General features: G+C 39.9%; 1 protein-coding gene across 1 annotated transcript; it reads right to left on the minus strand.

Annotated features, from left to right (window-relative positions):
• Positions 1–1,906: 1,906 nt before the first annotated feature.
• Positions 1,907–24,446, minus strand: ATP1B3 (ATPase Na+/K+ transporting subunit beta 3). Its single transcript, XM_042820685.1, has 7 exons — positions 24,278–24,446; positions 18,192–18,320; positions 13,389–13,496; positions 11,650–11,837; positions 11,118–11,168; positions 6,257–6,343; positions 1,907–4,219 (listed from the first exon to the last, which is right to left on the minus strand). Exons 1-7 carry the CDS (start codon positions 24,384–24,386, stop codon positions 4,049–4,051), a joined length of 843 nt encoding a protein of 280 aa, XP_042676619.1. The 5' UTR covers positions 24,387–24,446; the 3' UTR covers positions 1,907–4,048.
• Between the last annotated feature and the right edge of the window lie 175 nt (positions 24,447–24,621).

The raw sequence follows: 24,621 nt of genomic DNA on the forward strand, positions 1-24,621 counted from the left end.
TTTAAATAAAGAAATGTCTAAAACCAAGCAGGTTTGCAGAGAATCTTACACAATTACAGATATTGTGCTAACCTCTCCTTGCACCTAAAAGGTAAAGGAAGCATGAAGAAGTGAGCTGGGCATATACTGTTCTCTACACTGAAACCTGTCCAACCTCTGATGCGTTGTGTCTCATTCATGAGATCACTTAACTTGGAACAAGTTGGAACAAGTAAGGTAACTTGGAACAAGTGAAGTATAGTCATGAAAATATTTAAAGCGTTAAACAAGTGCATCAGTCCCACTGGTCATCAGAAGGGCAGTGGCAGTTCTTGAAGTTAGAATCTACAGCCATGGCAGGTTTACAGAGACCTTGCTAGAGATGACAAGCATTACAGGAGTTACGGCTGTGGGGTCTCTCTTGTGTCAGAAAAGTAGAAATAGCATCGATATGCTCACAAGTCACAAAGAATGTGGGCTATAGTAGGCCATTTTTATTATTATTACTATTATTATTATTATTTAATTTATTAAAAAATTAAAGCAAATTTAAAAGATTTTTTTTTTTTAAAGATTTTTTTTATTTGGAGCTAATGCATAATAAACATGGCTAAGTGCACTTTCAAAAATTATATATATACATTTAATTCAAATACACTGATATTTTTCAGCCTTCCTAAGGAATTGTTGGCAAATCTACATTAAACTTTTAGCAATTTCAGTCATGTAATGCAAAATTGAAATGAGCCACAGCTACACTCAATACTCACTGTTCGGAGTTGCATCACAAAAGTATCTAAGTACATGCTAACAGCTATAACTTTGCAAATTCCATTTCTGCCTTCTTTAGGTTCTTGCCTGAGATTTAAAGAAACAGAGAGTCTTACTGTTAGTCACAGATTCTATGTGATCCAAACAATTACAGTGACATGCGAGCTTCTGAATATCCCCCGTGTCACACTGATTTTACCTCAAGAATCACAGCCACCAGACTAACAGACTTCAAATCAGAATTTTTGGCTTAGGTTCTCTTTGATTTTCTTCCTCCACTTAGACAAAGAAAAATGTAGGAAGGATTCCACATAGGTACTTGGTCTGATCTTGTATGTTTAATGCTACTTCTAACAAGACAATGACAGCTGCTGTATGTAATGTACCTGAAGGGCAACTAAGATTACTATAAAAGCAAGCCTCCATGATTCAATCCGTGCCTACAGCAACATTAATATTTATAATCAGGCAACTTCTAAAAGTTGCATTTTTGGTTTGCAGCTAACATCTGTGAGAGAGAGCGAGCACTTGTGCACCTTATCTACTGCACCATCAGTGTGAATAAAACCTTCAGCTAATACTGCCTTTATCATCTTCCCTTTATCGCTGTGTATTCATGTGCAAGGTTGGCTGGGAGGGGGACTGCAGCATGGCAAAAAGAAAAGTGTAGATCAACTGAACTGGATATTGGTGGATATTGGTATAACTGGATATTGGTAGTTTGAAACAGCACCTGCAACAACTGGCAGTTTCATGTTTAGAAGTCCTTACTCCAGGCTTGAAGGCACTAAAGTTACCTAATAAAACAAATAAGTATTTATTAGTATACAAGTTAATCACCCCAGGTTTCTAACTATGAAGTTAGTAAATTTAAATCTTTAAGTCCATAGTTTACTTAAAAATGAACATGAAGAGAACAAGTAATTCTACTGTGCACTAACAATCAATATATCTGTTTATAAACTAGACCATTTACTTATTCAAATTATGAAGAAGGAAAAAAAAAGGTTCAATTACTTGAGTAGTTTAACATTTGACTCATTACCTACATATATTTTATACGGTATTTTTGGTAACTGAACCTTTTCAAAGTCCCATCCCACCCACAACTGATGATGCCTATGCGAATAAGTAAAAAATACACTTCTACAAGATCTGGGGAGAACAGGAGTTTATTGAATTCTACCTGTCTGAAAAGTGCTGGTGAAGAATTGCCATTTCATGCTTTGTCTATATAAAGAAGTAGAAAGAGAAATTGTTGCAAGTATCAAGTCATTTGAAAACTGAGCATTTCTCTAGAAATTCTTACCATTCCTAAGTGAACACAAATGTGATTTTATTATTATTGTTGTTGTTGTTGTTTTTATACATGATGCTAGTATTTTTCATTTTCAAATGCAACCTCAACACTAAGTTCTGTTAGGCAGTATTAAAATACTTCCAGGCAGCATTAATATACAGAGAACCAATTAGCGATATCTCCAAGAACCCAGGTATCCCACCTCTAAAACATGGTTTAAAACATTAGTAATGGAATATTTTAAAAGAACATTCTTATTGGATACTAACGCATGCTATCATTACAGAAGTGTCCATGGCATACTGTGAAGAGCAATTTTTCTTTTGCAGACAACAACAAAAAGCATGCTACATGACATTAGCCACTATCAGTCTGTTTGTAACGATGTTCACCATACCGTTTAAAGTCCCACTGTGAGTAGCTGCCTCCAAACTTGCACCAGTGTCAGCTTGCACAATTGTTTAAAGTTTGCACTTACATGGCTTACACTGGCCAAACGTTTTGAAAGCAAGTTATGAAGACTGGATCTTGAATTTTAGTAATCATTCTTTTTTCTTTTTTTTTTTTTTAATAAAAACAGTATAAGAATTAGGCATAAAAGTGTGTTAGGTAACAAATTTAGGCCACAGTATCACTAACAGAACATAGAAGTATGTATACAAATAGTTTTTCTGTAGTTTCTAACATATGAGAATGTGGATCATAGACTCAAAAAATAAACCAAACAAAGACCTGGGGAAGAGCTTTGTAAATCCCACGTCAGCAAAACTGCACGAGTTATAACCCAGTGCAATGGGTCAGCTTGGCCTGATGTGAGCAGCAGCCACAAATAAGCCAGACTATTTGTAGCCACCTTAGTAAGCGAACTACTAAAAGAACTGTATGTGAAATGGCCAATAATCCATACTGCCAGTGAATGGACAGTTTGTATAACACAGCTGCAACATCTTTTTTTTTAAAGGCGGATGAGGAAATACACAGAAAATCCAAGATTAAAGAACAGAAGAAAACATGAAGTATGTTAAAATGATGCAATGAAACCGCATATAAATTAAACAGGAATGTTTAATCAAGACCACCCCCCAGCAGAGGTTCTTCAGGATTTATTCCTTTTGTTTAATTGGAAATACGAAAGCCTATTTCCACAATAGTGAGGCTGTTTCTTTCAAGCAGCCCTGTTGTACAACTGTTACCAGGATTCTAAACATTTTAATTGTTTTATATTGATATTTCTGAACTAAAAAGTTTTGAAACACGGTATAGATTTTATTTGTGCTCCACGTATTGCAAGCAATTAACAACACAAAGAAAGATTTAATTCCTCAGCTAGAATACCAAACTCTCTACCAGGTATTACAAGTACACAATACTTGCACAGTGACAAGCACAAGAAAGTACTAGGTGAGCACTTACTTTCTGAAATCCATACCATCTTAAAATCCATTTTACTTTTCCCACACCAACCAATCTACAATTTAAGGCATCTCCACACAGGCATCCATCCACCCACCCACTCCCATACACACAGCTTATGTGGAGGTGTTTACTCTTTCAAAAGAATCACTATGTCAATCAGGTACCATTTATTAATTATCCCTATAACTGTGTCAGCATTGAGATATGACAGTTAAACCAGTGTTAAATCAATACAATATTTACATAGCACAGCACATTAAGCTTAAGACACTCACTTGGGGGATAAAACCACATTTTAGAACAGGACAAAGGTCACCATTATTAAGTGTTTGAAAACAGCTATTTACAGGTCCCTATGACATTACTATGGTCTGTACACTGTTCCAATGGGGCAGGCAGAAGCATGATACGCATTTATTTTGAGGGATTTCAAACATATGATTTGGAAGCATATTATTATGCTACCCTGAATGCCATAAGCCACCTTAACATTCTCCAAGGTGGTTTCATATCCTAGAATGGCATGTCCAGCTGATACAAAACAAACACAACGTTTACTTTGTGGAGAACTTTTTTCTCCTGCTATTCAGTCATCTCAATTTTGAAGGCAATTCGTCCCAGAAACTTGTCACGATCATCTTCATTTTTTAAATTAGGTGAGCCCAGGATCTTACACTCAATTGCTATTTCTTCATTGGTACTGTTGGAGTTAATCGCTAGTTGAACAGCCACTAGAGGCTGTAAATAGTGAGCCTAGTAAACAGAAAGATGGGGAAAACATTTGAGATACTGGAATAAGTGATCTGAATATAATGATTAGCATAACAATTAACATTTAGTCTATCAGAACACTTATGAAAAAAAGATAATTATGAATCCAACCTTTCAAAGCCCGATCTGACTGGGATAGGACTAACTTTTCCAGTTAGAAGATGGTCATGTACACATTCTTCATATTGCTTTTTAATCAATATATTCCACTTAATTTGAGTTAATAACAGTATTCAATACAAAATGCTTGGGGAGAGGGGTGAGAATCAGCATCCTCATTGAACACTACATGTTTTCTGAAAACAGGTCCACTGTCCAGGTCAGGCAGTTGTGTTTATCATGCAGAGAAGCAAAAAGGAAATAAGCATTCTGGAGATGCTCGTACTTTTCCAGCTCCTACCCCAGCACAACAGTAGTCATACACTCTTAACTCTTTTACAGAATAAAGTAATTCAAAAATTCCGCACAAACATGCTGTATAATTTTTGATGTATAGCCAAGAATTCAATCCAGACTCTTGAGACCTGTTTAAATACTCAACCTCAAATCTATTCTTGCTGCTTTCTTTTCTACAACATACTAATGTTGTGAGAACTGTGTCTTACATAAGCAACAAACCCTCAAGCAAATCTTATCTTCTCCCACGAGACAGAATGGGCATGAAATGACATTGAACCATACTCCAAAAGAGAATATCAATTAATTAACAAAAGATCTTTCTTAATCACCTAAATAGGGACTAGCACTGAGTTTTGCCTGACTTAACTGCTTTCTTTTCATCTCACCTTTCAATCAGTATAGCAATAAGACAAGCATTTTATCAGGAAAGATCTTCATCCCATCTTTGGCAGAAATTATATCAAGATCTAACAATGCTATAATTTGCATTTCTTAGAGAACCAATGCTCTTTCACTACTCTTTAATTCCAGGATGGGTTAAAGTACATACTGAGTCTGCCTATCAGAAGCAGAAGTTGACAACCTTTTCCAAATCTTTTTTATCTAGGAAAACATATGCTTTATCAATTCAAGAACTCTGGCTGTGAAAGTGAAGACCTAGAACTGCATGCAAATAAGCTGAAGGCATATGTTGAAGAAGAACTGCTTCCTCATTAGGAAAAGCTAAGTGAAGACTAAAAAAAAAGTTACATCAACTTGCTGCAAGTGTAGAGTACACTGGAAAAAACAGCTGACAAATGAATAATTTAGTACCAAAATCACTTCAGGGAAATAAACAACTACTGTAGCATGCTACAGGCCTAAAAACATTCACATTAGGAGAGTACTTCATCTTCAGTGGTGAACAGCAAAGAAGTTTTCCAACCACGATTAAATAACTTGGCCAACAAGAGGCAATATAATTTTGCATTTGATAAAAAGTACAGATTTTCTGTACGTAGTTCTCTCAAGCTGTTTCAAGAAAAGAAAATATTAGCTAAATTTAAGTTTGAAGAGAAACTACACTCTTAGCCCTATGTATTCTGTGTCGATAAAATAGTTGTTTTGTTTTGAAAACCTAAGTGCTCAAGACGATAAAATTTAAGTCAGAATAAAATGTGGATAAGGGAACAAGCAAAGAAAAAATTAAAAATAATAGTAAAACAGAATATAATCCACTGCCTTGATGTGCCTCTTCGTTAAGCAGAATGAACAGAGAACATGACTGCAGAGCCATACGGACATACAAACAACAATACCATGCTGAACTACAATTTGATATCCTGTACACAAACCCTATGGGCGGAATATCAGAAACCACATGGAAATGAAAAAAAACAGTTAAAGTTTTTTGTCTTTTCCTCCAGAACACATTAGTGACCAAGAAACAGCAGGTGTCCTTACTAGTGCTACTATACAGCCCTTTACTCGTTAGGACAGTGCCTGCTTTATTTCCTTACATCTGTTAAAGGATCTCTCTAATCTCATTAAGCACTATTCCTTATGAGTACACCTCACTAACATTTTCAGACTTCCCTGTCAGAATATTTAGTAAGATGACCATCAGTAAGACATACTTACGTGCAAGGTTTTCCCATAATATGGAAAGTACATCAAGTCAATCAAGCCTCCTGAAGGAAAATAATTTATTTCAACTGCGCCTGGATCCTATGATTGGAGATAACAACAAAATTAAAAGTTATTATCTGCTTGAATAAACACTAATACAAAATAAGAATTATAATCCAAGGATAAAGTGCAAGACTCCCCTAAAGGAAAAAAGCCAACAAAAAAAACACTCCAAAAAGGAATAGACTAACTTCCAAAATAGATGAAGTTTTGGCAAACAGCTACATGCTGCACGCATCTGCTACAGAGAAGCTTACTATTAGCAATATTTAAATTAGTAATCACATCAAGACACTCTGAATTACAGTTCCCCTTACCAGTCAAAGGAAGTCAAATTGCAATGAATGTAACAGAAAGAAATCACATATACAAGCTAAAATCCCATGTACACACAAGCAAGCCTGTATGTTTTGGTGAAGCACCAGCATACCCGTATATAAGACAAGATGAAAATTTTACTTTAAATAGAAATTCAAACTTCGGATTTGAAACAATACAGTCCCAACCCTCCACAATGGCACCTGATTCATAGATTGTTCAGCTAGCCTTGAAATACAAGCTACCTAAAAGGAAATCAAACTTCAAAACTATCTTGTTTCTAGAGTTTGCACCAGAAGGGACTCTACACATCTGTAGCCATTATCGCTAGAATTTTCCCTATTGCTCCAAATCCAGTAGCAAGACACTGCCTCCAGAGCTGCTGCATGACTTCTAAGGAGTAACCCAACCTGTAAGACACACAACATTTTGCAGATCTTACATGTATGACCGTGTTGTCCCAGACACACGCTGTCAGAGTACTGACAAATGCATCTCCATGGATATAATACACTTTGGGGCTGTGTATCTGGGAAGGATAGCAAATTATTGCAAGTTCTAGTGGCGAGGAAATGCCTGAATCCAAAGTAACTTTCTGTAACAGCTCATTATATGGCCATAATAGAGAGCAATGCTACAAAACACCCCCAAAACGGTAAATACATCTACAGACTATCATTGCTTGTTTAGTGTAATTCACAAGCTTGAGGTGCATTAGTAACTTTCATTTTTTTGTTATTACCATGCCAATTTTTAAAAGTCACACTACAAATTCAGAATACTACTGCAGTAATAAACTTCAGCGAAGAAGAACACAAATGAGGATCAAGAAACAACAGATAATAATCCACAGCCCAAGAATATCTCCTTCTACTCCAAAGAAAATACCACATTAGTTTAGGATGTAGTCAGATTATTATTCCTTTCAAGTCTAAATTATTGCAAATCCTCAGTATACATTTATCAGATATTTTGGACCTTGAGTTCGCAAATTTAATTGCTAAGCAGAATTCTTTGCAGATCATCATCAATCTCTATTTTAGTTACAGCTCATGCAGCTGAAAATACTCATTATTGAAATACATTTCTGAAATCATAGTTACAAAACCAGAACACAGAATAACATAAGATAAACGGGAGCGGAGCTTTCTCAAGCAGCGTGCAGGCACTCATGAACACTTAGGCAGTCATCTATCAAGAAAATAGCAGAGAGGTTCTTGAACATGCAGCTGCCTTTCTCATGCAAATGCTGTGCGTTGCATTTTTAAAATTAATAATAATAGAATCTAATAATTAGGATAATTAATCCTTAGATATATTTTTTAAAAAGCTAAGCTAGCTGCATCTGCCAAAAAGTTTCAAGAGCCAATCCATGAGCATCATATTTTTTTGCTTACCACAGACACAAAGACTTACAGGCAGTCAGCCAACAAATCTCAAAATCAGACCACTTAGTCGGACAGATGAAGGTAGGCTGCTACCTCTCTCACAAAGGTTTTATCAGGACTGTGTCTTAGAGTAATTTCAGAGACATTAAAATAACGTACCAAGACCCAAGATAGAACTTGAGAAAGACTTTTTTGTTACCATGTGAAGAAGAAAGGATACTGTACCTATCCAGTTAGACTTACTGTGCAGGTTAAAGCAAAGTGTACTGAAATAAGAGCAATATCCATCAGTAGAGCCTTTTAAATAACAGAGTTCTTTCACACAAAAAAGGGTAAATCAGATGCTATGATGACGATTGCAAGGAAGGTGATCTCACTCACACAACATTCTTCATTCTTGAAAATTAGAAAAAGATGCCTAATACAAAGTGAAGATGATCTCTAAACAGCAGAAATGCAAGTAATTAAGAATTAATTGTATTTGTCTTCTCTGTCATCTAAAAAAAATGTGCAAATGTACAGATTTGTGTTCAGCCTACATAGTTCCAACATGAAAGAATGTTGCTGCAAGGTGTTCCAGCACACTTGAAATTGCACACCTCTAGCCCCAGACTAAAGATCTAAAATGCTGACCTTAAAACTTCTTGAAAGTACAACCCTTTTTTAGCTAGTTTATCTTTGAGGAGACACTTAGGTCTACAACAGATCAGATCCTTCAGGATGCAGGAGCAAGAACCAGCTGGAATTAGTGCCTTACACTGCAAACATTAACTTCCCTCAGCTACACAAATCACAGTGATGACAGGTCAGAGGCGTGAGGAGCAACCCCACCTATGAAGCATGCTGATTTTGATATCACAAATCTAACTATTTTTTTCTATTCAAAAAAATCCCATGGGGAAAACACAGGAAGAAGAAATGAGAGCCCCTTCACAGAAGAAAACTCGGAAGAATGGGAATTTTTAATATTAATTTCCATACGAAAAAATTTTAATGATGTTTCATATGGCAAAGGCTGGCAGAATCTATAGGCAGAAGTTATTAACTCTCTTTTGTACGTAAAAGACTTGCCCTTACAACTAAGGGCTACTTTTATATTATTTAAAAGTCAGGTTGTGTAAAATAAGGCAGACAGTTCCCCAGATTTCTCCCTAATACATGTAAAATTCAAACTATAGAGAATAATATATTTTTTAATTGATCAACAGCAGATCCATGGGTTAAAAATAGTAGATAAAGAAGGTCTTCCCTACAATGAAGAGAACATGACACTAGGATTTCTGCTCTGCTCAATAAAGTCATCTTCTAAGCAAAATCCATTCTTGTCACTCAGATCTTCTGATGGTAAATTTCTGATGTAAAACTTGTAATTACCAGCAAGTTGCTGGTACGAACTGCACAAATACACTCCTATGTGTTGTGAAGCTAATATCCAGTAAGAGGTTTATTTGGCTTAATTTCTGTTGTACAGCCCAATTTTCTTTTTTTATCCACATTTGCTGAGAGCAGCAGAAAGACAAAAACCAACCAAACAAAAAACAGAACACATCATCAATTTAAAGGCTCAGTAAACACCCTGAATAAGAGAAACAACAGAGAAGGACAAATGACTTCTACACATCATTCCTGCTATGAGCCAGTATTTAGGGAAGATTCAAATACAGTGGCAGATGCACCTCACTATACATTCATCATAACATATGCTTATTATAGCTTTTAACATCATCTCACAGAACATCCATAAGAAAGCTGAAGAAATACCATTAACATAAAAAAGAATCCTCAGTGTTTTACATATAGCTTATAGATGTGCAGTGTTCTTAGCACATCACCAGACATTTCAGGTGGAGATAAAGACGACTGGCCTGTGCTCAACGTTTCAATAAAAACTTGGCAGATGTAAGAGAAAGTTCCTTCACTGATGACAGCAAGCTGTAAGAAGTTGAAGTTTGATCCCATTATAATGATCACAACAAATGGGATGGGAGAAGGGGTAAGCAACAGAAAAACTAAAAAGAAAGATTGAAGTAGCAAAACAAAACAAGGAGTCAATGTAATAGTATTAGAAATGGCAAATTCACCTCAGGTGACTTTAACTACTTCTGATGTGATGAGAGGAAAAAATTCTGTCGTTAAATGCCTCAGCTAGAGGAAATCTTGTGTCTGATTTGGGATATGATATTATATGAGAAATGATAAATTGGAGAAGGGAAAGAAGAAAGATGAACAGTAAACATCGGAAGAACCCAACTGCATTATTCTAGAGAAATTCCTCCAACCGAACATTTTCTAAGAATGGACACAACTTTGCTTGCAATAGACTGTCATGGAAAGATCAAAACTTCCACAGGCTTGACAGAAGTGAAGTATTAAAACCTATGCCCACGACAGATTCCTTTAGTGGAGGCAGAAGAACCTGTGGTATTTGTCCCATCAATTGCTGAAATCCCCCAGCCTACTCAAAGAGCCATGACTCTGTCCCTTGCTGAAGCTACTAACTTACCAAGGCTTTCACTGCTCCCCAAGCAGTCTAGGAGAAATATGCACAAGTCAAAAGTAATTATTATAATTGCCTTAAAACATTCTGAATAAGCATTTTGTACACAACAAATATCTATAGATTAGCTGTTATTGTAAGTTGCTTATATTTCATTTGAAGACAACTTTTACTTGAAAGGTAACAATGTTAGTTTTCACACTTTGTCTTACCCATCATTTATAAAATTGTCTAAGGTGCACTTGCAGCATGGAGAAAAAAATAAAAATATAGGTTATGAAATGGGAAAACAAAACACAACTCACACTAAATAAATAAAAATAAATATGACAAGTTACACCTATGCATTTCCTCAACTCTGTAGGAAATCACGTAGCTCAAATACATCTTAAAACAGAAGAACAAAAAAGACAGTATTTTTAATAACTATACTGAAGAAATTAAAGACAATAAAATTAAACCAGACAAACAGTAAGATGAAAACAAGAAAAAGAGAAGAAAGCCTAACAGAACACAGTGAAATAAATGTTCCAGTAGTATTTACATTGACTTTTCATCTCAATCACAAGGACAATTCACTTCACATTTATCTCTCACGTTCAGAACTGACCTTAGATGTACACTGTATATACGGTTCCCCTTCGGGCTTTAATCCAATTATCTGAAAGAGAAAGTTAAAGTATTCACAGACCTTTCTCTCACCAGCTGTACAGATCAGATTCAAACTTTCTCCCATTTAATAAGACAGTTGATACAGGGAGCACATCTGTCTAGTATTATGTTTAAGAAGGACAATTTTGGCTTAGAATAAAGATGTAAAGTATTGTTAAGTTAAAGCTCAAATAGCAGCCATACCCAGAGCCACTTTCTTATTTTACGTTAAGCACATAAAATTAATGGCTTAAAACAATTAACTGTTCAAGAAACATAACATCACTGAAAAGTCAAATAGTTACTCAGTCCAACTTTCATCACACTGCAAAGTTAGGAGTTATGGAATCCATGACATTCTAACTGCATTTCTAGAATACAGGCATGAACTAAAACACAATTAGAAGTGCATTGAATTCGTATTTCAGTCCTTTTCAACAGTGATATTTTATACCCTGCACTAAAAATGAAATTTAAAAGTAGTCACTTACTCTATTCATTTTCACAAGCACGCAGGGAGTTCCTTTAGAATAGCCAAAGGTCTTGTCTTCCTTCCCAGAGCACTGCCCAAGCTCAGAGAGGTTAAATCGACATGCTTTTTTAACAGCAACATCATTCTGATCAAAAACCTTTCCAGATGTACAGTTTATATTTTGGGATTGCTTCGAATCATCATATGCTACAAAACATAAAAATAGTTTTTAAACCAACGGTCTAAAGCACAGAAGTAGACAAAAATTACAGTAATTCTATATAAGCAGCTGATTTGCAGTTATTACTTTTCTAGGAGTTCTGTTAGAGAGTTATTTCAAAGGGCCGTGTCTCCCATTTTCATCTTAAAGGCTTCCCTTCTCAAAGCTTATAAAAAAGTGGCATTCTGGTCAAATGAAAGAATACAAAGTATTTCAAAAGAAATAATGTCCTGTTTTTAGGATCATATCAATAATTACTAATTTCTGTACATAATTCTAAAATATATATTAAAATATAAATAAGTTTTCACCTGGAAACTAACAATTTTTCCATTGGTATTTTAATAGGAATGTTAATTCTTTTCTAAATAAACACGCAGAAAAGCTTCAGGTATCTTAATAGCTAATATTAAATCATCTCTATATTGCCATCAGGTCGTATAACTGATGTTGTAGTAACGTCCAGTTCCGGGGCCCCCAACACAAGAAGGACATGGAGCTGTTGGAGCAGGCCCAGAGGAGGGTCACAAAGATGATTGGAGGGCTGGAACACCTCCCCTACAAGGACAGAGAGAGAGCTGGGCCTATTCAGCCTGTAGAAGAGAAGGCACTGAGGGGACCTTATAGCAGCCTTCCCATACCTGAAGGGGGCCTGAAGAAAAGCGAGGGAGGGCCTTTCTATAAGGGCAGGTAGCAAAAGGACACGGGGAAACAGCTTTAAACTGGAAGAGGGCAGATTTCAACCAGACATTAGGAAGAAATTCTTTGCTGTGAGAGTGGTGAGACATGGGAACAGTTGCCAGTGAGGCTGTGGATGCTCCCTCCCTGGAAGCATTCAAGGCCAGGATGGATGGGGCTTTGAGCAACCTGGACTAGTGGGAGGTATCCCTGTCTATAGCAGGGAGTTGGAAATACATGATCTTAAGGGTCCCTTCCAACCCAAACCATTCTATGATTCTACAATCACAAGTGATTCTTGCTCGAGTTTCACCAACAAGTGGATCATATTATCACAAGTGCTCATCTATTTACCCCTTAACACATCTTATTTTTCTCCCTGAAGATAGCTAAGCATAAGATAAAACAGAAGCAGGGTAATAAATGTTCATTCCCCAAGTCACTGTACTGCAGGAGGCAGGCCAGCATCAAACAGAACATTCTTCCTAGGAACACCCTCCCTAGGGCTCTGAAAGAAGCACCTACTCAAGGCTTCCAGATAGTACCACCACTACCAACCCAGATAGGCTCAGGCATAGCTTGTGTATCTAAGAAAGCATCTCATGCAAAAAGGTGTGATTCTACAGAACCTCCTCAATTCTAACTTACAACTTTTGAGGGGCGCAGTTTCTCTGTCAAATAGGGGTAATTTTTTGTTACCTTTACATTTTTCTGTAAATTACATACTTTAAAAATATATTTATCTAGAGTAAGTCTGAACTTTCATCAGTTCTCATTAGTAATTACTAACTGCAAGTGAAAAATTAAATTAATGTACCGAACATCAAGATTCCAAAACTGCTTGGTTATCAGTAACTTACTTTCAAGAAATTTTCTAAGTGTAGACACATATTCTGCATACGACTGGGCATCACTCTTGTTGAAGTAAAATTCCAATGCAGTGTCTGGCTTTGGTGAAATCATAAGCCCTTAAAAAGAAATAGAACAAGTAAAGAACTAAACAACTTCTCATCCCCACATCACTCTAACCTACTCAAATTTCACATCCATAAGCTGAAAAATACCCATGCGAAAAGAATCATCGATGTTTCTTTCTTTCCCTGTATTCCACATAACTGGAAAGCAGTTTGTGCTTCAAATCAGGTATTAAAAATCAACGCCACTCTATGTGAATTAAGACTTCAATTCAATCCAACGTGACTACAATTCACAAACCAAACCCAACTGATTACAAACAGCAAAATCAGAAACTTCAATCACTTCCATTTAATTTTACCGATTCACCTCACATTTTCAATATCCTTCAAGTTAAACTAATTAGAAAAAAAATAAAAACAGCCAAAGCCACACGCAGAAACCATCCAGTTAAAATTAAGCATCAATGCTTCAGACAAGATTTGAGGGCTGCTCTGTAAGTAATGTCTCCTATTTTATTATGTTGGCCCACAGTGTCAGAAGTGGGCGCTGGCAGTACAGCAGCAGAAGCCGAAACTTCCCACCAATATTCCATTACATTTTGTTGTCACATAACAGATGGCAGCAGAGGGACAGCCCAGCAGAATGGCATGGAAGTGTGTATGAATTTCTCCACATGGAAGAAATTGCACCCACTGACATCCATTGACATTTGCTGCACATTCATGGAGACCCAACAGCGGATGTGAGCACAGTGAGGCAGTGCGTAGTGTTTCAGCAGGGGCAGCAGTGGACCATCTCCACTGGTACAAATATTTATGAACACAACGCGCAGGTTGTTGGTCATAGCTGGCAAAAATGCACGGCTACTGGTGCTGGCTACATTGAAAAATAGTGCTTTGTAGCTGAGAATTTGTTCTATCAACTAGTGAGTGTTATTGTGCTCTTTGTATCTGTAGCAGTTTCCATGCAAATAATAAATAGGAGGCATCACTTCCAGGGCAATGTAGAATGAAGAAAAACAATATTAATCTTGTAGACACCCACAAGAAACAAAGCTTCTTATTTAAAAACAAACAAACAAAAAAAACCTTTATAATGCATAAAGATGGCTTACACTTTTTTTCCCCAAACAAAACACACCCAGTTAGTCTTTCCTTTATTTCTTCTCCATCAGATGTAGTCTTTCACAGATAATACCAGAGAGCATGGCAAGCCACTGCACACGTGTCACTGGGCATGGGCAGGAGTGTGCTAACCATGCTGAACTGTCTGACAGCCTCCTGCACTGGCCCTGCGGCAGTCAGGGCTGCTCCCAGCCGCGGCACAGCAGCGCTGCCGCCTTCCATCTGCCGCCCTTGGCTGGCTCCTGGTGCCAGTGCTGCAACCAGGAACCATCTGCAAACCAGGGCCAAGGCTAGCAAGAGAATGGCTGCAGCATGCTCAAATCAGGCTTTGCACTGGAGGGTGAAAGAAGCAGTGACATGGAGTTTGGCCTCCTGATAAGAGCCAAACTGTCCTTCCCAGGATATGGGTAAAATAAGGCACAGGGTAATAATTTCTTCAGTTACAGCTGAGATCTAAGACTGCAATTCTACCCAAAATAGTGTTGTGTGTTTTGTTTGTTTGTTTTTAACCACATCAGTTTTCTTTCAGGTTAGAATACCAAAATGGTTAGATCAATGTCAAATTTGGCACAACAGAAGCAGTACAATTGCATCAGTGACTAATTGCACCTCCTTAGGATGCCATGTCGTTTCCTATCATCTGACAAAACTAATTAAAACCAGATTCCCAAGTGAATAAAAGCTTCAGGCAAAAACCTTATCACCTGACATTAAAAAATAAAAACAAAATCAGGCCTTCTTTATACAAAATAAAGATTTAAAAATACAACACTGCAGTAGAAAGAGAAAGCTGGAGAATTTGTCTTAATGAAGGATTCTTAATGCACCACAGTTAATCAGTGAGTAAGCTCTTGGAAAGCATTCAGCAAGCGCAATTAAGCAGCCCTGGTCTATGAAGGATTCACCTACAGAATTGACTGGACTTCTCATTTGATAGCAGAAGTTACCACAAATACTTTAAACTGGGAAATAAAAAGACATGCACTATGTATTTATCACAGACAAGCACCTTTTAGATTCTAAAATTATGCACAAGTTTAACAATTTTTTTAATCTTTCAGTAGGCTTTCCAAAAAATAATAATAATCAAATTCTTCATTCTACATCAGCAGCAGTTAAATTGTTTCCAGGAAAGCCACAACTAAATGCTTCTGATGGACATAAATTAAAAATATCATTTTTTACTGCCAATTACTTCGTACCATTAGTAGTTTTCAGAGCACCAGACTGAGCTGGGATTCAAGAAAACACAAGGTAATGAGCAACAGGGCTGAAGAGTCACAGTGTTTTGGGGGAGGTTATTACTTACATATATGTGAGTGTGTGTATTTATTTATTGGTAATGTATGCACATACATACAAGTTATATATATACATACATATTCATATGCACACATACATTTATACTGTAAATGGAAGACTTAGGTGCTGTTTTTCAAAGTGAATATGACAGAGTAACTAAACGAGTCATCAATGAATGAAACAGTAATTTGAACAGACTCGTTGCTTCAGGGGAGCTTCAAAAATATCCCAAGAGGAAAGGACTGCTCCAATTCTGGTTTGTCACAGTCTGCCTAGAGACTACGATGGAATGTCTGCAGAAACAGCTATTTGTAGGACTGAAGCACAGACCAGGAGAGATGCAGGATATGGAGCCTTCAAGGAGGAACAGAATTAGCAGTTTTGACTTAAGATTATAAGGACAGTAACAGATCACAGTCATCAGTAACTCCAAGAGATTTTTTTTTTAATGTTTCAAAATCATCTGGATTTGATTGATTTTATTACATCCCAGTGCACGTTACAAGTCAAATACCATTTATAAAATCAATCAATCTGTGAGATTTCCAAATATGTTTAACACAAGAAAAACCTTTAACCTACGCCATCCAGGTTTTGTTTTTAATTTATTAAAGTTTTACAGCCAGGAACATGATATGTTTCACTGCAAGTGAAAAATGACACAGTTAAGGCAAAACATTAAAACAGAGACAAGCAATTTCATTGTCTTTAATTACTTATATATGAAAGCTATCATTAATTAAAAAATGAAATTCAGAAATATTTTAGGAATTCCTATGCTAAAAACTTAACTGTGGGATAAGCACTTCTCTAAACAAAGATCCTCCGTGACATTTCAAAACAAAGGAGGATTAGTAACCCAAACTGCAAGAGAGAAAATGTCATTAGGTCAGAATTGTGTCCTAGGTAGGCACAGCTCTATTCACTACCAATACTCTGACTATCACAGAGGAGATGGGAAGAAGGATAAATGGCCAAGTGAGCTACTTCTTTTAAACGGATCATTCATTTTTCTGTTGTTCTTTCAAGAATTCCACCCATTCTTAGCTTGAAAGAGCTGTACGGATCCTTAAGAACCCCATGTGGCAAGAAGACACCTGTTACAGCTGGCCTGAATACCACATCAAAGCAAATCCTGCTCAAAATCCAGAGAGATTTGTCACACAGGCCCAGTTGCTACTCGCTCACACAATGATTACTGTTTTGTTTTAAGTTCTAATGCAGGTGCAAGATGTTGCTGGATTTTGTGTGCTTGGAGTTCAGAAACATGAAAAAGTCATTTAAAAACGTACTTTAACTTTCACCAAATTATTAACGTTGCACAGGAATTCAGTTTGTTGTTGATATTTTTATATAACTTGGTCCCTAAACCAAATTATAGGATTTGAGACCTACCAAATTTTCACGTGGCCCAATCATTTAAATTACATATCCAAATCATATACATTCATATGAAACAGAATCTGGAGGACACAAATCTCTTTGGCATTAGGTAAAAGCAACTTTTAGATCTTTCACAGCACAACCCCTCCTTTCTGCTCCAGCACACAAACACATGATATATTTAAACAAATCTAAAACAACAGAAACAAAGAAAAAATAGCACCCCCAATATTCTCATTATCCATTCTTATTTGTGCAGAATCGCTTTACTTTCACGTTTATCTCCTTGAACCAGCCCAGTGCAGCAAGGCCCCGTGTCCAGTGGCACCTACGTATCACATGTAATTGACTTCATCGCAAAGCCACACCCTCCCTTATCAATGGATCCCTATGTGACAGGTCAACAACCACTGCAATCTGCAGACATTCCAAGTCTGCTGAAAGCCAACTAATATAAAACCTAAACTTTGAAAATTGTAGCCAAAACTCTTCCCACTGCAGCCCTTACTCTAGAGCAGACTACCCCTTAATAAAACCTTCCTGCTCCCTTTGAAGTATCAAATACTTATCACAGGTGGCCTTCCATCTGATCCAACACAACTGCTTTACAGTTGCTCTAAAGCAATGATGGTCAGATGATGATCCCACTTTCACAACAGACTAGTGACCAGATGAGGAGGGAAAATCGCAGTCAAAACATCTGACAAACACAACTGAAGAAATCAAATAGAAAAATATGCAACAGTTATCCTCTATGCACAAAGAGCTGTCTACTGAATTTATACTGTACATAACGTGTCTCACACTGAGTTTTTCCTTTGAAACTTCAAGTAACTGACAGTTTCTCATAGGCAGTTCCTACTTAAAACAAAGTCACAAGTAAAACTTGGCTGTTAAACCAGAACTGAGTTTATGAAGAGATAAATACACAGTTACCTGGACTGGAAATCCGGTCGCGGTATTTCGGAATGTCATTGCTCAGTGTCTGAAGCATAACCCACATTGTGAATGTGAAGAGCGCTGCTAGGAAGCCATAAAATACCAGATAGAACAATAAGATCAAACCTGTAAAGAAAAGGTAGAATTATTATTTTTGCTTCAGCTAATTCCTTGATCTATTTTGAAAATACAAATAGGAAACAAGCAACACAGCGCTTGTTCTTTTGGTGGTGTCTTTTCCACAAGACCCCTGTTGATCCCACTGGTAGCTGTCAGCCACTGTGTCCCTGGCATGCAGACATATTGCCCAGTGCTGGAAAGTTCTCTTTGTACTTTCTGGCTCGCACAGGGTAAGATCTGGCATTTTGGCATCTTTAAGAAAAGCATTAGAAACCACTCTGGGCCCTAACGGGATGCGAATGAAAAAGACTAAGCAGACCACTCCAGCTCCATTTGTTCAAGGGAATTAGAGTTTTACAGCTGGAAAGGAAGGGGCGGTGGGGAGACGAAAGATCTGAACGAAAAGAAGTTGTTGTTCCTGATCCAGTGGGAGAAGGAATGGAGAGTAACAGGTGATTCAGTAGCACGCTCAGTGCACGAGAGCACTCCACACAACACGGTGCTTATTCACACACACTTCCTCCTACAACAGACTTCTCAAGGTGAAAAACCTTTCTGTCGCATGGCTCGGAGAGCACACCATGCCTTCTGTTCTGACTTTCCCTAAGTCTGCCTAGCACGTCCACCTGCTGTACAGATCCACCTGCTGTACAGATCCAGCAACGTGCCTGGGAAACAGGTACTGCTGACTCCAGCCTGGCAGTCACACCTCAAAACCAGAGGGAAGCCTGCAGGAGTTTGTCTATTGCAACCCTGTGTTTGTCCATTGCTGAGCTGCTACAAATTGTTAAGTGAGAACACCATAGGAAAATGAGTAGACAATTATTGTCATCAATAATTTTTTTTAATTTCTCTTTATTTTTCTCACCCCGTTTGTCATTGTGCACACACAGAGGTGGCTCTGGATACAAGCTGTTTACTAAAAAGACAGGGTAATAGGATCAAAGCTAAAATATTACATTAGAGATGAAGGGGACTCAGCCTATCTCAGGATTTTCTGAGGACTTTGTCCTTCTCTGAGACATGATGCACAACTCTAATTTAAAGATCCTTAACTTCAAAGCTCATTAATCTTCATAACAGTTTTCAGACAAGTTTTTATATTCTTGCATCATTTGGTTTTTGCCCCAATGGACTCATGTTGGCATATTTCATTCACATTCAGACCTTCTGAGCATGTGCACTGATAACCAGTTAAATGGCCTTCTAAAACTGAGCTTTACCTGGAGACATTTCCTGATAGAAGACAAACCACATTTGCTGTCTGGATGTAAGACACGGTAAAAGTTGTGGAAGATTCTACAGAAATTGCTGTATTAACTGAGTATACAAAACTAATAAAAAAAAAAAAAAAATAGAGCATGTGAATCTCTTTTAAGAATCATCACTTGAGAGTCAGGATACGTACAACGTGTCAAGCAGAATGGCAGCTCAGGCACTGAGGACTTCAGATGCTTACATAGAGAACCAACTAGAGAAAAGCATCTTCCAAATATTCCTTATCCAAAAATATAACACAATGACACAAATTCACCTTTAACCAAATGTTCTAGCAATGAGACTGATATGGGGAAGCCAAAGATACATAGCACATCAAAGTCATTATCCAACATTCCACCACCAACACATGATTATACGAGAGGTTCAAGTGCAGTTTTCTTCCACAGAAAAGGAAAACACAAAAGCAAAAATGGCAGTGCCCAGTGATGAGTCCTGTCTGCTGCGGGGTGACAGAAGGAAGCCTAAGCTCTAGCTCCTGCCCCAGAAACTACTTTTGCCACCAGAAGGCCACGACAACAGGAGATACAAGAGTCTGTATTACTCCTGAAAGAATCCAATGTACATACAATAGTAATTAGTGGTTCCCAAATTGTTGTTACTATAACAAAAGTTCTCTGCAGCAACCAGCTGAACATTAAAGGATATTGATTTTGATCAATTGATATTGATCAATTTCACATGCTGAGAAAGTTGCTTACCAACCTGCAATGATATGAAAGCAATCAGCTATTCAAGAAACATTTGGGAACTACTGATACACAATATACAACACAGTGATTTGAAGTCACGTAGCAAAGTACCTGAAACAACACAGGAATAGTCTTGTTCCCTACTGAAGAAGCTAGACATCCATTATGAACTATTTTTAAGGTTACTTAGAAGCTGAAAAGACGCATAAATCAAGCGGTACAAATCCTCTTCAATAAAAACCATTACAGAAATTGCACCTGTATTTGTGACACTGGCAATTTGCTTTATCTATAAGCTTTACAAAAATCTTTGGACAGTTCTCTTTTCCAGGATCTCCAAAATCAACTTCAACCCATTCTGGTCTCATCTCACAGAGCTACAGAACTCTACAAGGAAACAGCCTCCTGCTGCACCAGGTGCAGCAGCCGCAGCAGGGCGAGGAAGACCCTACTTGTTTCACAGTCTGGAGAACACCACTTGCTCTCCCAGTACAGCAAAGCACTTGTATGCACACAGAAAGATGACTTTTAATCTATCTGTAAGCACACTGCAGAACACTGTCCATTAGAATAAAGTACCCCATCTATGCTCCTTTGCCTCATTAAAAAGAAAGAAAAAAATGGGGAGGCAAGGGAAAAAAAAAACCAAAACTTGCAAGGCAGCAAACTAAGCACGCTGAACTTTGTGAGCCAATTAGTACTAATTATCCTAAGCTAATCACAAAGAACAAGCCATCACTTGGCAAGAAACTCAGCCAAAATAACTTCACATCACGCTGGACTTCTTGTCAGGAAATTGAGATCTGCCCAACTCACAATGGAAAGCACTTCTCCACAGCTATCCCAAGCACAGCCACCGCTCAGCTCATTCCATGGTCTGCAGGACTGCCATGCACAGCTCTGCGTCAAACCCTTCAAGTCTCCCACTGATGAGCACCACTACCAACATGGAAAACCAAAGAATCATATCCATACTCTGCAGTACTGGAAAACTGCTCTTTCTGAACCAACACATTGGTGTCAGCATTACCTGGAGTTCATTGCAACAACAAAACAGTTATCCACCCTGCAAATTAAAATATCTGACTCTAGTAAAGGTCAAGATACCCAAATCTGGCCATGAGCCCCATGACAAATACGGGCTTTCTGAGCATCACATGGCAAAGCGATAAACATCTAGTCAATGTGGCACAAACCAGCTTGGCAGATCTGCCTACATGTCATATGCAGGGCATTAAGATAAATGCACAACAGACCTTAAAGCAACTGTGTGACATTACCTGCACCAACAAAACGAAACATTGCCTGTATGGCTGTATACATCACATGCTGCATGATTTCCTTGTCTCTGGGATTGTCCTTCAGCAGCTCCTACTAGAAATATTGCGGAAGGCAAGTCTGTGACTGGTGACTCCCACCAACATTAAGGCAGCCTTCTGGCCCAACTGCTTTGTACCAACACATCCATACACATTTTGACAGCATATTCAGTGCTGTGCATCCCAGCAAGAACACACTGAAAACCAAACAAAGCAAACCTGAATCCCCTGTTTTGTTACTTTTGTTTTTCGCCTTAACTTCAAGCACATATCTGCACTGCTAAAGGACACTGCTAAACATTCAATACTTCCCAATAGGCCAGAATTTACACACTATCCAAGACAACATCATCTCTACCCTGAACACCCTGACAGGAGTAGCTTCAGGCTCAGCCAGGCCTGACATGACATCACAGGCCTGACCACAGCTTCGGTACTGCTGGCATGATCTCACTCAGCATTCTTGCTGCAGCCTCAGGCAGGCACAGCATCTTGTCATTACATGTAGAGCAGATACCAATCTTCTCCTTCCTTACAGGAAGGACCCTGTGGCGGTGCTCCAAGTTCTCCTCTCTTTGCCTTGCTCACTACACCCTGTGCAGAACCCCAGCACCGATCCTCCTTCTCTTGATGTTTCAAGGACTGTGTGTGCCTTGCAGCTGAGAACTTCACAAACTTAAGTCATCCATCATTAATTTCTAGTAATTCCTCTAGCCACATAAAGCTGCTAACTGACTTGCGGTCACAATTTTGATCAGCCTCCAGGACTGCCTTAGACCAGGGCAACACACATGCATACAGCAAATAGTTATTTACCAATTTCTTCACTTATTTTTGAGAAGAAAAACTGTCTTGAACAAAAGAAATATGCCAGGAAGAATCAGAGCCAGCTGAATTCCTACCATGCTGTCCCTGGAGACACCACGGCCCAGCAGACAGGCAGCAAAACAGCCAGAGCCACTCCTGCCTCCCCGCCTCCCCACAGGGAGCCCAGCAGCCACAGGGGAGCAGCAGCCAGAGGGACAGCTCTCAGAGCACACACCGATGCAAAAGCAGAAACGAGACTGAACCCTGCATATTCTCCACTAGCAGAAGCACTCAGCGAGTGCTCTGCAATTAAAAGCAAAACAAAAGAAACACTACTTTGTGGATGCTAGGGGGACCAAGACATCAAATACTGAACTCCCGAGAACATCTTAACAGAGCCAAAATTATTTTTACTTAATATACGCAGAGAGGTAATTTAAATAAGCTCAAGATATTACTTGCAAAACATCAGGACAAATGTTGACAAAAAATTACAGTGACATTTAATAGTGTTGTTAAACAGTCACCTCTTCACATGTACCTAAGGGAACGTTACACTACAAAGCACACATCAATCACCTAAACACCTTAAGAAAGCTAATAAAGTATCATTTATTTAAACCGCTATGTAAGCCTATGTGCACTTTCTGGATGTAGAAAAATATCTTTTATCTAGCCAGCTGGCTGTGAAACAAAATAGCAGCTCAATTACCGGCTAGTTCTATTTGCTACAAAATGTTATCTATTGGCCTTGGACTGGCAACACTGTAAGCGATTTATCCATCAGGTCCCAACAAGAAGGTTGTTTCAGGATCCCTGTTTTTCGAGCTCCAGCTATCAGTGACATGCCCACGGCCCCTGTGCCCGTCACAGCCTCCTGCTCACCGCACGCCCATTCGCGCAGCCCACGCACATGAGGAAACCTGCCTGCACGGGGACGGCTGGGCCCAGCAGAGTGGAAATTTCCTCTCCCTTGCTATGCAGGGGGCAGAGCAGCCCGCGAGCTCTTATTTCCATCTGAATGGAGGGCAGCTCACGTCGGAGCAGGGCCCTCTCCTGACGGACAGACGTCGGCGGCGCAGAGCGCGGCCTTCTCCAGGCTCCTCCTCGGATTTCGACATCAGCATCCATCGAGGCGGTGTCAAGGCCCGGCCGCGCTGGTGCCACGCTGCGAGCCTTGTTGGTTCTGTAAGCACAGCTCTGAGGCAGCCCGGCCGCATCCGAACTCCGGGAGGGGACGCGGCATTTTCTCAACTCGGTAAACGCGTCCCGCGAGGGCCGAAGCAACGCCCCGATATTAAGCGTTCGTACGGCCGGCCGATACGAGAAAACACGCTGGGAAAGCCCAAATATTTGTGCTGCAAGGAGAGAGGTTGAGACGGCGGTCCGCAGTCGGGCCGGCTACCTGAGCGGGCCTCCCGGAGCCGCCCTGAAGGAAACCGGGGAGCGCGGCAGCCCCGAGCCGGGACGAATCGGCGCGGAGCCGCAGGACGGCGGTCCTTTCGCCAGCGTTGCAGAACGCGGCGCGGCAACTTTCCCGCTCGGCGGCCTCCGACCCGCGGCTCGCGCCCCGCTCCCATTCATCGCGGCCCCGCGGTGCCCGCAGGCGGCATTAGGCCCGCACGGGCCCCCCACGCTCCCGCGCCCCGCCAAGGCTCAGGCGGGGAGGAGCCGGCGGGTCCGCTCGCCGCATTCGCGTGCCGGGGCGGGAGGCGGGGGTGAGTCAGCTCGGGACGCACCGCCGCCCTCGGCCCCACCTGCCCCTCCCGACCGCCCTCCTCCTCCCCCCCGCCGCCGCGCTATTTTTAGGCGCGCGATGGCGGTACCGGCGGTACCGGCCGTTACGGTCACCGGGCCCCGCGCTCACCCCAGCTCTTGGCCGTGCGCCCCAGGAACTCGCCGCTGTTGGGGTTGTAGATGAACTGCCGCCACTCGGCCACGCTCTGGCGAAACGGCTTCTTCGTCTCCTTACTCATGGCGAGGCCGGAGGCGGCTGCGTCGCGGAGCGCGGTGGCGGTGGAGCCCGGCAGGCGGAGAACCGCAGCGCGCGCCCGCGGACGGCCGCTAAGTAACTGTCGCCGCGGCGCCCGGCGGGAGAGCGGACGCAGGAGCAGCACGCAGGGCCGGCCCCTCCCCGCCCCGCCGCGCGCCGCCCCGGCAGCCAATCGCCGCCCGCCGCGCGCCCGCCCCCTCGCGGACGGCGGGCGGGCG

Source organism: Centrocercus urophasianus, unplaced genomic scaffold, assembly GCF_019232065.1.
Source record: "Centrocercus urophasianus isolate 14NV4802_14NV808 unplaced genomic scaffold, USGS_Curo_1.0 seq_19, whole genome shotgun sequence".
In the NCBI taxonomy this organism is placed as follows: domain Eukaryota; kingdom Metazoa; phylum Chordata; class Aves; order Galliformes; family Phasianidae; genus Centrocercus; species Centrocercus urophasianus.

Excerpts from the sequence above, each read along its gene's own strand:
- ATP1B3 (XM_042820685.1), bottom strand. The coding sequence starts at position 24,386 with ATGAGTAAGGAGACGAAGAAGCCGTTTCGCCAGAGCGTGGCCGAGTGG. Across the intron at positions 11,838-13,388 it reads ACTTAGAAAATTTCTTGAAA|CATATGATGATTCGAAGCAA; the intron begins GTAAGTTACTGA and ends TATGTTTTGTAG. Across the intron at positions 4,220-6,256 it reads ATTATGGGAAAACCTTGCAC|GCTCACTATTTACAGCCTCT; the intron begins GTAAGTATGTCT and ends TCTGTTTACTAG.